Genomic DNA, 13779 nt, shown 5'->3' with positions numbered 1-13779 from the left:
CCGTTGAAATGATGTACTCACCGTGCGTTTATGTGCGCTCACCGTGCGTTCACTTGCGCTATGCGCTCCGGCCGTTCATGCTCATCGTTCACAAAGCACCCACCGTGCGTTTACAAAGTTTTCGCCTTGCGCTCACCGTTCGTTCAGTGTTCACTTATTGTTTAGTCAGATGATATTATGTTTAGGCTAATAACAATTCATAATGTAGTTTTATATAAATAGTGCCTGTTTGGGAGGGTAACAGTTGAAATTGACACCCCGAGGAAACCATTGTCAACCGACGCGAAGCGGAGGTTGACAATGGTTTTCGAGGGGTGTCAATTTCAATTGTTATCCTCCCAAACAGGCACTATTTATTTTATTATACTGAATGTCTTAATTTCAGAGATTTTTTGTGAATTCCACGGCGAACCGTACGCGCATAATTTACGCGCATGTAACAATTCGTTGTTCCGACGCGAAGCGGAGGTTGACAATGGTTTTCGAGGGGTGTCAATTTCAATTGTTATCCTCCCAAACAGGCACTATTTATTTTATTATACTGAATATCTTAATTTCAGAGATTTTTTGTGAATTCCACGGCGAACCGTACGCGCATAATTTACGCGCATGTAACAATTCGTTGTGTTACCCGTTGCTAAGTGTGTTGCTAACGCTGAGGGTAATAGAACGGATTATCAACTGCGTCTAAACCAATCAGATTTCAATATTTAACATGAAAGTATAATAAATTGTTATTATTTCCTGATTACCAACGAAACATACTGTAGCAATACCTCCCGGGGCACTCCAAATAAATCGTTTATCTTGCGTTCACATATTTATTTACATCTAACAAGCATAATTTCCTCTATTTCTTACTGAAACTTATAGTTAATTCATAGCTCTATAGAAACAGCCAGACTGAAATCTACACGCCCTATTTATCGATTGGTCGAAATCTACAGCGGCTGAAAGTGACAGGACTGAAATTGACACCCCCTGTTTATCGATTGGTCTGAACCTACAGCGACCTTAGTAAAATCCTGGACTGCACGAAATAATCATGACAATGCCAGACTCAAAGTCTCACAGGAGACGATTTGGATGTTTCTTTTAGCTAACGTACTTTTGTACATTAACAGTAATTTAGTGAATTTTACTATCTTTTCATAATCAGTTTATTAATTAGTTAAAGAAAGATGTTAATATAAACAATAAAATGCTTTCTTTGATGATTCATGCGGGTTATGAAGGTAGCGATCATTGCAGGAAAAATTTCCATAACCGCTAACGCGGGTTATGTATTTTTCCTGCAATTGTCGCTACCTTCATATCCCGAATGAATCACCAAAAAAAGCATTTTATTGTTTAAAATGTTCACTGTTTGACCAAAAAAAAAACAAAAACAACAAAAAAAAACCCACACAACTATAGCTACTTTTACATGTTATCACTTTTATCATTATTAATTAAATTCTGCTATTTCAATTAAAAAAATAAGCAAATAATTACCCTAAAATAGAGTTGTCTTTTTTATATTCTGTTACTAAAATTTTCAAAATTTGTAAAATACATATTGGCCACACTTGAGTACCTCTACGAAATTTGCAGGCAGAAGCATTTCTGCAATATCTCTCAATTTTAAAAGTTTCAAAGACGTACTCAAGTGTGGCCACATTCAATTTTGGGAAATACTGCAGTAAAATCTACTATTTTCAGCTATTTTAAACGATCATCGTATGTTTGATGCTGCGCATGCGCTAAACGGTGGGGCCGAAGTGAACACAATTTATATGCATAGAAGCGGAATATTGTGCCCTACATAATAAGTAATTACAATTTTTATTGTTTCAAACTTGAATTTTGTGAAATTTTAAGGCACATTTTGATGCTTCGTGGCACTAGCTCTTTGTTGCACTCTAAAAGGAAATTACTTAATAACTTGAAAACATTTTGCTTAATAAGCTTAAAGAAGATGTATACTAAGTAGTTGCCAATCAAAAGTCAAGTTGCGTACGATATTATGGTTCTGCTCTTCACACGAGACAATTTGTATTTTTTTAAATAACTTTAAAAGGAAGGTTCTTACTTAAAATCACACACACACACTAATTTAAAATCCATTCGTATATTTTTAACACCATGCATATGAAAATAATTTTGTTTAACTCCGTGTAAAGAAATTTCACTTTTCTTTTTCACAAAAAAAAAAACGTATATTTTACAATTTTCCTCTCTTTAGGTCATAACATAACAATGTACAAATGTATCTGTTATCAAATCTTTCTAATCAAGCTCTTTGGTAGATTTCTTCCGCGTCCTGGGTACATAACGCCGCTTGGAGAAATAGGACCCCTCCACATGTATCGGGATTCCACTAGGAACCCGACAAGCCCTGACGTAATCGTGTGCGTCAAACCCAGCCTCGATGTTACTATTGCAGAGGATAAAACCCAGACGGTTGGCTCTCAGGAAATTTTTGCCATGGTTGATCCAAACACTCCAGTCGGATTCGATGCCCATTTCAATGAAGTATTTGCTTCTTATGTGCAAATCTTCTCCCCTTGGAGAAAGTCTCATGTACTTGTCCGCGCAAATGACCTTGACATCGCCTTTATTTGTCTGGATGACCTTGATATTGTTTATCTTGACCATGTATCCACCAGCTATCTGATGAAGAGGCTCGTAATGTGCACTGGCAATGAGGTCCAGGCAGTTCATCACAAGGTTCTGGTCGGGGACATTGTTGGATGAAAACAGAATGCTGACGGAACTATTTTTGGACAGTCTTGTAAAATCGGGTTTCTCCTCCACTTCAACCTTTTCGGTGTTAAACTTGAAGGTCTGATTTGCGTTGCCAAAAACGATCTGTTCATCCGTCATTTTCACGCGTCTGTTTAGATAGATGTCTGCCTCCACGGTCGATGCTGTGTGGGATATTTTCCCCGCTGGGTGGACTATGAAGTTGCTGTCTCCAGTTGCACTCGATGCAACGACGAGGTTTTTCTGGTGACTGACAAGTCGGATTGCCCTGTCAGCTGTCATCTCCACAGAGACGTCGTGCTTCAGTAGGACTGTGATTAGGCCATATTGGGAGACATATACCGCCGGATATTGGAAGTTGGTGTTTAGTCTGACAGGCTCCATATATGGGTGGTATATGTCGGCGGCAAACAGGGGCTGCTGTAACGTCTGGTAAGGATTAAACGGCATGGTTTCAGCGTCGTGTTCTCCACATGGCAAATACTGGTAGTGAGTCTCGACGGAGCCCTCTTCCATCCGGGGTATTTCTGTCGATTCGGCGGCACTACTCAAATGTTTCCGATTGCCTTCCACGGGCACTGTCTTGTCGTTTTCATTACCATCGGACGGACTTCTAGATACAGGTGTTTTATTTTCCTCCTCAGGCACTTTATCGTCTTTTCCATTCTCTGTTGCGATCTGCGTAGAAACGGTTGATTCTCCTGGTTTAATTTGTTCATAACTTTGGTTCTCAGTCACCACATAGGAATATTCTGGAGGGAGATAATAGTAGTTACCATTAATACACTGCAAACCTTGACATGGCACCTGGTAGTAGACGAGGTTTCCAGAGGCGTCAGAGGCAAAGTTCTGAGGAACTTGCTGATAAACGTAGCAAGTAGTGCCAGATTCCAGATACTGTCCAGTACACGTTGTTTGTGTTTGGGGAACTTGGATTGTATTTGACTGGACATTTTGTTCATATGGTGCATTCGAGACTTCTTGACTTTCAGTCTTTGTCTTGCTCTCGCTACCAAGATCATTAAAAGCAGCCGTCTCGTTCTTAGCTTCAGGCTCCTGTTCCCCGTTCACATTCTCTGTTTTATTATCTTGATCGTTGTTTTCGGGTTTATTGTCGTCTGGAACTTTCACAGGGGTTGTCTCAGATCCGTTGTTATCTACATTCTTTTGATTAGAAGTTTCCTCGTCGTCGCTTGAACCGGAGTCTGGGTTAATAACGAGCCTCATGGAAGAAACATAACCGTTGCAATAATTCTCATCTAATTCGACCTCTTGGTAGGGTGTGGAGGAACTCTCGGCTTGAGATGGGTGTTCCTTCAACGTTGGTTTAACAAAACATGTTGCCTTGAGTTTTTCATCGAGTAACGGGTCGTAATTCTGATCCTCATCGTCTGCTGAATAGTTGATAGAATCGTCCGCAATTTCTCCACGGCTTTCGTGCATATCAATGTTCTTTACTTCAATACTATCATCAGTCCATGAGAATCTGGCGTCCTCAATCTGTTGCTGTGGCGCTTCTGTCTGCGATACTTTAGTTTGTTCTTCTTTAATTTCCGAAGCAATCTGGTTTGCCACAACGTTCAAATTCGATAAATTGAAATCACCTTCTTCCATCTTTCTGTAATGTTGGTGCGACGACGTTAAAAGATGAAGACTGCGTTGCTTAGCAATGTTGTAAACCTGTGTTTAACGCACTAAAGTCACGTTATGCATGACGCATTAACGCTGTCAACGTCAAACTGATCGAGTTACATGTGCATGGGTACGATAAAAAGTCAGTAGACAAGATTTGAAGAATAAGACATTAATTGATGTTATGAAAATACGTGACTGCATCATATTTTATTTAATCACATTCGATATTTAATTACATATACAAGATTCATAAGTGTCTACAGCTAACGTACCTTCAAGGGTACGTAAAGCGAATTAATAAAAATTCTTAACATGAATTAAATATATAAAGGTCCCAGACGGGTTCAGGGATCTCATGACTTTGTTTCTTTTCTTTCTTTTCTTCTTCTTCTTCTTCTTTAGTTTCAAACAGAATTAAAATTAACCGTCAAGTGGAAGATTGTCGAATATTTCACGAACGTGTTGCCTATAATACTTAAAATGGCGCCAATATTTGTAAACAAGTTCAGTCGGAGTACTCTAATATGAAGTTCAGTAATCATGTCAAGACCAACAACAAACCAAACTGTAACTATCATTCTGCGACTTTAAGTTGTATATTATCATATGTGGTACATGTTGCCGATATTCGGAGGTTTATTTTTTGGATCAGCTCTTAAGTCACTTTCAATTTCACTATCGTGATGTCCATATTTTTTTCTATCTCTTAAGAATCCCGGCGACAGACGCAGAACACGTGTTGTAAGAAGAGCTCGCCATGAAACATTGGAAGAGGAAGAGGAAACTGAGGTTTGACAAAAATAGTATTTAGTACCAGCTGTTTACAGTATTTTAGAAGCATATACAGCTGGCATATATAATATGATTCAAAAATACTGTACAGCTGCTGTAAACAGCAGGTAAATATCATCAAATATTTCGAACTACATATATGCCATATTTGTACTTCGAAATATTTGATTATATTTTACTTAACAGGAGTTTCCTGACTTGTAAAATATCAAAATCGTTAAAAAAGATAACCAGGAAAACATTAGTTATTTTGGACAAAGAAGCCTTAATACAATCAAATTTCTGGAGAAAAAGAGGAGGACGTACTCCAGAGCTCAAAAAAGACAGAAATATGCATATCAAAATTTTAATGAATGCATAAAATATATTTGATTTTAACAGGAAGTGATTGAGAGACCAAGGGGCTATAAACCTCCCACTGCCGACTTTAACACGGACCACATGCGGAGGTTTCTTGGTTACCTGGAGGAGACAGAGGTACAGAAAAAGTTCCAAGGTCTAATGAAGCAGTTACTGAGTCTCCCAATGCTGCCCTACAATCCATACCCTGGGTTTGTGATGCGGTTTTCTGGTCTAGAAGAGAGGTGAGAATGACAAAGCCAGACGAGTATTCATAGATATTCAAGTTGTTGTGTGTCCTAGTTAGGACATTAGTTTATTATGTTATTTATAACCTTGCTCACAAACACAAGAGCAACAACTCATCATCTGCACAGTGGTTGCCATTGCTGGCAACAATAAATGAATAATGTCATTGAGTGTTTCTTGAAAAAGCTTAATTGGCATCGCAATGTTCGCTCTTCAGAGAGGATGCCAATCAATTTAAGATTTATCTTGCTATTTCCTTTGGTTCATCATACATGTTTAATTTCTCTATTTTGCATTTGTATCATTCCTTTTTTCAGGTTTCTTCTCAATCTCATTGACGGAACCTTAATATATTCTTTAATGAGTAATCTTATTTGAATTTTAAGCGATTTCTTTTTATAACCCTTTGTACGAAGTACTGTAAATGTGTGCAAATCATTTAATGCATGTTTACTGTTTTAAAACTTGTCTAATTTTGGAAAAAATTGTGCTGTATTTGATATATAATGCTTACAATAAATTGCAGTATGATATCAGATTTTAAGTACTACATGTAGTACTGTGGTATTAAGAAAGAAAAGTTTGGATTGATTTAAAGTGAAAAAAGTGTGTTTGTTAACAGCTATTTGTGCATCTAAAACTTAGTGTATTAGGTCTGAGCTCATTAACTTCCTAACAATCATACAAATATTGAGAATTGTTAATTCTATAAAGTATGTACATGTAATAAGGAATAATCTTTTGATGTTTTTTTATTTTTGAAATTCAGTTTACTTATGTTATGAAAATGAAACAAGTAAAGAAATTCTTATTCCAGTAACCAGTGAACTTAAGTCATGCATTATTACAGACACAGAGTTTGATAGCTCATACCTTGATGAAGTGGTTTGTGTGCGGGGACATCGCTATGTGTGGGGCCTGAGGGAGGTAGTAAGTGCTGTGTCCCCCTCCAGACTCCAGAAGTACTCCTGGCTAGTGACCAACCTCAGTACATTTCCCGGCTATACTGTAAGTCTTCATAAAATATTTGTGATTCTATATTTTCAAATATAAATTATTCTGAGCAGATTGATTTCAAAATTATAAACTACACCTAGCTTAACTATCCTTTAAGGTGTTCATAACATTTTTGCTCCAGTTGTTTAAATCCATTTAAAATCAAACTAGTTCTTATGAAATCGATTTCAAAGTTAAAAATGAAATAAATGGAGAAAATAATGTGTCTCTGACTTGCAATCAATGAACATGTATTGCCAGATATATTGACCTGGGCTCTGTTTTTGTAGAGGAATTTGACACTATCCCTAGTTGGCCCAGCGGTCTTTGAAGGAGTGTATTACTCAGAGGTTCATGTGCCCCAGTTTAGACTGGAAATGACCATCTATCAGCCAGATCTACCAGAGGTTGGTAGCCACTAAGATGCTGTGGTGTATAATGGGGGGGGGGGGGGTCTTTATAAAGGATGCAGAAACACAACATTGTGATATGACAACATTGTGAAATGCTTTGATTTTTTTACATGTCGGTGGTTATTTATCTTCAAAGGAAAACAGGCATATAAATGATATTCTTTCAGAAATATGTGAAAATCTATTAAGGTATCCGATGTACAATTGAGCCAGAGAGCTCGGAATTTTCCGGGATGAGCTCGGTAGATTACGGAGCTTGAAATAAATTTTCAAAAAGTCGCACTATTTTGGATCTGACATAATAATCGATAAAGAATAAACAATTGATGCATAAAGTCAAGCAATATTTTTTTACTTAATTTTAAAACGAGTTATTTTAACTTTCCCCCCTTATGCTGATTGTGACATTGTAGCAGCTTTACGTCATTTGCCGTTGTATGACGTTATTTTTGTCCCGTGGCGCTCTTGCAATAACGTGAAGAAAAAAATCCTAATTTATAGAGTAAAAGCTGCAGTACACAAGTCACGTATTTCGTCGAAAAATACTGAGTATGTCATTTTAATCATTGATTTCATAGATATTGTGACTGTGCATAACCTGAATTGGGGTAGTCTGTTAATCGTATGGCCCTATTCAATTTGTTCAATTTTTTGTATTCCTAATTTCATTAAACATACAGAGTGTTTCGGACCTAACATTTGTATAACGGCGTATTTCCTACTAACTATTTTCAATAAGTACCATGCATACGGATTTCGTGGTTAAAATGATTGTACACGTTTATTGTAATTATTGTGATAAACCATCTCCTTGTTATTTTCCGTAAATCAAGTGAACAAGAGTCAAATAATGAAATTTCTATTCATTGATTTATTTTTTCATGGAGATTCCAAACAATTTTCTTCTCTCGCATTTCATATTACATGTATGTGCATGAACGGTACATTTTTTACTTTTTCAAAATCGCTGGAATTTATATCATTCAAATAATACTATTAGATACTGAATCCGACTGCTTTAAAGTCAATTCGTTTCATTTTTCTGTTTACATAAAAGAGGCGCGTCACGATCCAATGAAATCAAATACTCGAGATTTGATTGACAGGTTCAGCCAGATAGCCGATGTCCGATGCATGTTATGTGTGGTATTTGTACACAATATTATCGTGTAAAAAATGCATGCTTATAACAACATCACAGTGTCATTTATGGTGAATTCATATTTTGTTATAACTGTGTAGAGCATGTTGATGTATTGTGCATTCCACAATTGTACCGATACGGAAACATCGTAGTCAGACTTTATCGACAGTCTCCATTTTAAAACTGACTCAATTTTATCGTTAAAAAAGGATATAGTTTTGAGTAAAAGATAACACAATATATATTGTTTTCTATGAGTAAAAGGTTTGAAATGAATTCTAATAAAACATTTCACACGGTTCGTGCACGCTTTGTTCGTAACGCTTTACACACCTGATGTGACCCGCAATTCACGACTTCGTTGTATTAGTAACAATATTTTTGTGCAAACATTTTGCTGAATGAAAAAAAAATTGAACAATTTAGATATTTAATTTTAGAATTACAAGTTCTCAATCGTAAAGGAAAATTACCAGGTAACGGGAATATGCGTTGGATTATGAATGCGACGGCTAACGTGGGTGGGGTGGGGGGGGGTTAAAATCGTGCGAGTCGTCATGGTCATTGTAAAAAAAAATTCGCAAAAAAAAAGAAAAAAAGATATTGATAAAGGAAATCAATTTATTAAACATCTTTATTTTTATTAAAATATGTTAGCAATATTTATTTGAAAAATATTATTAACTGTGCGTCTATGAGAGAGTCAGGCAGGGGGTAATACATGGAGTAAACCACATTTCAATGAAATTTTCACAGAAGACATTTAAAGTTAAGCAAATTGTTACTATAAAACACTTTTTTGAAAATTTTAATTTTTTAGCCCTATTGAAGGGGGTTGCCATATTGATTACAATTTCACTATAATGAAGCATTGATTTTTATGAAAAACTGACATTTTCATTTGACATTTTGATACCCTAAGCATAAAAATAAAACAACAACTGTTAAAATAATTGAAAATATAAATATTTAATTTCATTTTGACACATTAAATTTTTTTCAAAAATAACCCCACATAATTTTTTGATCAAGGGAAATAACTCTTGTGTATAAAAAACCAAAATTATTGAAAAATTGCTAAAATTTAAGTAAATTTAAAATTGGGTTTGGACGCTTTAAAACTAAAATGTTATGGGTCAAAATAAAAACAAGTAACTTCTTAATCTTTTCACATAAGGTAATAATCGGGTTCTGAATATTTCTCACACTGCGTGAATTTCTATAACTTGCATTTTTTGCAACTTTTAAAAGTGAGTTATCTCCCTTAGTAACATGTTTTTCTAAACAATTTTAATGCAATCACCTATAACTAATGATTTTCATCAATTTTTTTAAATACATGAAACTTAGCATTTCCTAAAATGTAAACAGTTTCATTACATTACAATGAATGGTCAAATATATATAGTGCATGTACATGTAATGTTACCAGCTGATTTGCATTTTAAATATAAAATCCATTCTGTGTACTAGGACAGTGTTTAACTTAGAATTCCAAGTCATACATATGATTCTCAAACATCAAAAACTGCATAAATTTACATAAATTTCTATTCATGGTTTTTTTTACATGAAAAAAAATATTTCATACAGTAGTTACTATATTCTACTTGAAAGTTTACTTTTGACAATCTTGATGCACCTACACATCGATTAAATGCATTTTTTCTAGCATACTCGGTATGTGAAAATCAAGATGAAATGCCTACCAAGTAAATTATGCTCACATAGAAATCATAGCTGACATATATCAGTAACAGAATTAACTGTGTTGAATGCCTCCATGGCATTCAGATCACTAATAACCTCATTTAAATCTTCATCCTCCTCAGATTTAAGAGTGAGTTCTAACTTTGGTCTCTTCTCTCTGTCTGTGCTCTCTTTAGTCAGTTTTATCTGAAACTGGGCAAAGAGACTGCGAACTTGCTGAGAGGAAATCCAGTCATTTGGACTGAATATGTGGTTGCCATATTCATCCCGTTCATTACGAATTTGTAATGAAACAGACACAGGGTTTGCCTTTTTTCCAGTTTTTTCACCATCATCAAAAATGTCTTTCACGAACTTTTTTACACCCAATGAAAATCTAACAAATTTTCTGTCCAACTTCAGAGCCCATCCTGTTTTCAAATTTGATACACAGGTATGTACCTGATTGTCTTTACTTGAAATCAATGAAGATTGGATGAGGTGAGACTGGTTATAAAACACAGAATCCGAACACTTTTCTGCCCACAACTCCATGGCAACATCGGCACTTCCATTTAAACTGTGGTATAAATGATTTCCAACAGCAAGGTGCTTTTCTAAAGTAGATGGTTTCCTGAAGGTTTGAATACAGCCTGGTTCAGTGCAGCTCAGGTCTCCACTGTCTTCAGCATCTGAAGATCCAAACGGTAGCCTCAACTGTGCTGCTTGTAAATGTGTCGCTGGCATGGTTGTAGAATCTTCTATGACCTTCAAAAAAAAAAAATTATAAATTACACATTACAAATTGGCATCCGAATGGTACAAAAATATATCCCACAATATGTCATGCACAAACAAAAAGTGTGTTAAAATTTCAAGCATCTGCGATAAATAGGTATAAAAAGCGTAAATTGCTCCATGCCAGTTTATACGAGTATAACTTGGGTGGACACTGAGTTCATTCCTTGTAATTCAATTTTCTGTGATTTGATGTACAAATTGAGTACATTTTACTTTTAAAAATGATATTAATCTGTTCAAAGTCAAACGTTACGTCAAGCAGATTAGTACATTTTTGAAATTGGGGTATCGTGAAAAGTCTTGTGACGTGCAAGCCAGGTTATACAAATGTAACTAATTTTTTCTATCCAATCAAATGTCACATTACAACCAGAATTAAATTACTCAGTATTCTCATTTAGGCAAATTTAATGCTCATGATCACTGAACTTTCATCAAATTAACATGCACCAAAAGAAATTATAATACACAGTCTAAAACTACATGTATATACCTCAATTCTGGTCTCATCAAAGGCAAAGTTACTTGATATCTTTTCAAGAGTGCTCTTGGGGATCAAGTGTCCATGACCAACACCATAAGCTTTAAACACTCTGATGCCTTCTTCTTCAAACACAAAATTGTTCATCTGACTAATCTTGAAGTTTTTAATGTTTCCTGACAATACAGGAGGATTTTCTGTATTGATATCAACCAGTGAAATGAATGTGTTCTTAACTCCCCCATAACTCTCCAAGGCTTTTTTCAGTTGATGTGCATTTTCCACATTGTTACCTTCATTTGCATACTTTAAAATATGCATGCGACATGTACCAGTTCTTGAATCACACAGATCTTTGCCACTCTGAACTTCACTGAAATTATACTCTTTTACTTTGAGCTGTAGCAAGTCATAATTCTTCCAAATGTAGGACATAAGTGGCATGCTGTGATAGCATCCTGCATTGTCGGATTTTAAATAAACTTCGGAAAGATGCTGATTAAGGCATTTCAGTTTTTCTAGAACATCTTGAAGAATCATAGCTACTGAGATCCAACCTTGACTTCCTCCTTGTAATACGTGTACAAATGACACGAGGTGAAATTTGTTCTCTACATTGGCACTATGATCTAGAAAAACTGCACATGCAACATGCCAACTCAAACCCTGTTTCCCAAACCAGTTTTGCTGCGATTCCCGAAAACTTTGAGGCAGGAATTTCATTGCCCAATCCATTATCAGCAGTGCTTGGTTACTCTTTAAGTTTTCAATGATGTCGCTTTTACTCATATCCTGGTTCACAGCTCGTACAATATGGGCCTTCCATTCATGTATGTTTTTTCTTGACTGTTCAAAATCATGTGCCAATTCCTTCTGCAGATCAGTTGCTAGATTAGCCGCTGATAAACAACTTGCAATTTCATCCATAACTTTTGGAATACTTCTACAGTTTATGCAGTTCTGATTGTGGAGATGATCACAATCCGATGTAAATTCTGCTGTCTTTTCATCAGACAATGCATATGTTAGGCAGTGGTCGATACAAGTACTGGACTGTGCGAGATGCATTTTCAAATCAAATTTCAGGTGCTGGTTTATATCCAGAAGCTTTTCTGATAACTCTTTCGTTTTGTCTCTTGAAAGTCCGTTTTCTTGCAGTCTGTGTAGTATCTTCTGGAGCAAATCCATTGCTTCCATTCCATCTGTTGTATAACTGTCAAGACCTTTCAAAGATTTCCTCTGTGAGGCCGAGCATACTTTTATGATCTTGTACAACGTTGCCCTAGATGGCATTTTTATCTCATTGTCTGTGCAGAGCACTTCATAGGCATTGATAATTCTTGAGGCAATCATTGTTCGAATCATTTTTGGAATTTTTATTTGTAATCCAGATGATAAATGAAGAGTCTTGGAACCATATCCAACCACTTGACAAATTGATGGACTGTACAAAAATTCAATAAAATGCTGTATTTGACATCTCGAAAGTCTAACACGGGTAACCTTTGGAGGATCAATAATCTGACCTGGTCCATTCAAGGAAGCGTATTTTCTTGCACAGTCAATTTTATACTTTGTTAGGCCATGCACCATTTTACAAAGTTCAGTCTTTGAAAAATTTACAAACAGGGAGAGTATTTGGATTTGGCATTGATGTCCATTAGCATCATTGTAGGCTTTGATAAGAGCTTCTGTTAAAGCATCAGGTATAATATCAATACCATCCGACTCCGCCTTGAAGTATTTTCTACACACCAGTTGCATTAATTCTTCCTCCTGCTGTGGTGCAATGCATTCTAAAGCATAGTGAATTACTTCTTTGGCTTTTCGAGTCACATAATCCTTTGTAGACTGTTGAACATCTTCCAATGGTGTGTTTAAGGTAAATCGCATTGGAGTAAATTTGCCTTCAGAGAGAATTTCCATGCTTCTGTTCAACTTATCCCGATCGTATGTTGGTGGTAGCCAGTTATCAGTTCCATGAGAGGACTGAGTGGACGAAAATTCTGAGAGCTGACTAGATTGTTCTGTAAGAATTAAATAAAAATGATCAGTAAATACTTGTAAGTAATATTGTTACCGTTATGAATGGTCATTATGAAGATGCATGTCTACACATATACATTTAGAACAGAAAAGTATATTTATATATATAAACCAATTTGCCAACATCAGAAACAATAGTTCACGAGAGAGAGAGAGAGAGAGATATTCATTCATCTACAAGTTTGTAATTTTTTAATCCATCTTACAGTTTACCATTTATAATGTCATGTCACACTTGTAACCAAAGTTATGCTATACATCATACACTTTTAAACAAGAGATCTTTATAAAACATTCATGCCCCCTCCCCTCATTTCCATGGACATGGGCATGACTCTGTCAAAAATTGTCTGATTGTAAATCAGTATACAGTAAAACATGCTTATAACAAATTCTCAGGGACGGCCAATTTAACTTCGTTAAAAGCGTAATTCGTTATATCCGTCAAG

General features: G+C 35.8%; 3 protein-coding genes across 4 annotated transcripts in view; 1 reads left to right on the top strand and 2 right to left on the bottom strand.

The window, feature by feature from the left end:
- Nucleotides 1–2216: 2216 nt before the first annotated feature.
- Nucleotides 2217–4462, bottom strand: LOC128189476 (uncharacterized). The gene has a single exon (XM_052861100.1). It carries the CDS (start codon nucleotides 4357–4359, stop codon nucleotides 2269–2271), a length of 2091 nt encoding a protein of 696 aa, XP_052717060.1. The 5' UTR covers nucleotides 4360–4462; the 3' UTR covers nucleotides 2217–2268.
- A 386-nt stretch (nucleotides 4463–4848) lies between these two features.
- The window catches only part of LOC128188872 (uncharacterized), a 28633-nt gene continuing 19702 nt past the window's right edge, over nucleotides 4849–13779 (top strand). Inside the window, exons 1-6 of one of the 2 annotated variants that reach the window (XM_052860179.1) lie at nucleotides 4849–4947; nucleotides 5092–5169; nucleotides 5554–5756; nucleotides 6078–6124; nucleotides 6611–6768; nucleotides 7047–7163. In XM_052860179.1, coding sequence (XP_052716139.1) covers nucleotides 4921–4947; nucleotides 5092–5169; nucleotides 5554–5756; nucleotides 6078–6124; nucleotides 6611–6768; nucleotides 7047–7163 — 630 coding nt within the window. In that variant the 5' untranslated portion in view covers nucleotides 4849–4920. Of the gene's footprint in view, nucleotides 4948–5091; nucleotides 5170–5553; nucleotides 5757–6077; nucleotides 6125–6610; nucleotides 6769–7046; nucleotides 7164–13779 lie in introns of those variants that run through there. The other variant, XM_052860180.1, reaches the window with a different exon arrangement.
- On the bottom strand, nucleotides 9263–11880 carry LOC128188873 (uncharacterized). The gene is made up of 2 exons (XM_052860181.1): nucleotides 11297–11880; nucleotides 9263–10770 (listed from the first exon to the last, which is right to left on the bottom strand). The coding sequence occupies exons 1-2, from the start codon at nucleotides 11822–11824 to the stop codon at nucleotides 10048–10050; spliced, it is 1251 nt and encodes a 416-aa protein (XP_052716141.1). The 5' UTR covers nucleotides 11825–11880; the 3' UTR covers nucleotides 9263–10047.

This window comes from Crassostrea angulata, chromosome 6 (genome assembly GCF_025612915.1).
Source record: "Crassostrea angulata isolate pt1a10 chromosome 6, ASM2561291v2, whole genome shotgun sequence".
Lineage (NCBI taxonomy): Eukaryota > Metazoa > Mollusca > Bivalvia > Ostreida > Ostreidae > Magallana > Magallana angulata.
The sequence above is the reverse complement of the archived record's forward strand: the minus strand, read 5'-3'. Positions and strand labels throughout refer to the sequence as shown.

Bases quoted from the DNA above. Each gene is read 5' to 3' on its own strand.
- LOC128189476 (XM_052861100.1), bottom strand. From the start codon at position 4,359: ATGGAAGAAGGTGATTTCAATTTATCGAATTTGAACGTTGTGGCAAAC.
- LOC128188873 (XM_052860181.1), bottom strand. From the start codon at position 11,824: ATGATTCTTCAAGATGTTCTAGAAAAACTGAAATGCCTTAATCAGCAT. The intron at 10,771-11,296 runs GTATATACATGT...TTTTTTTTGAAG, and splicing joins TTGATGAGACCAGAATTGAG to GTCATAGAAGATTCTACAAC.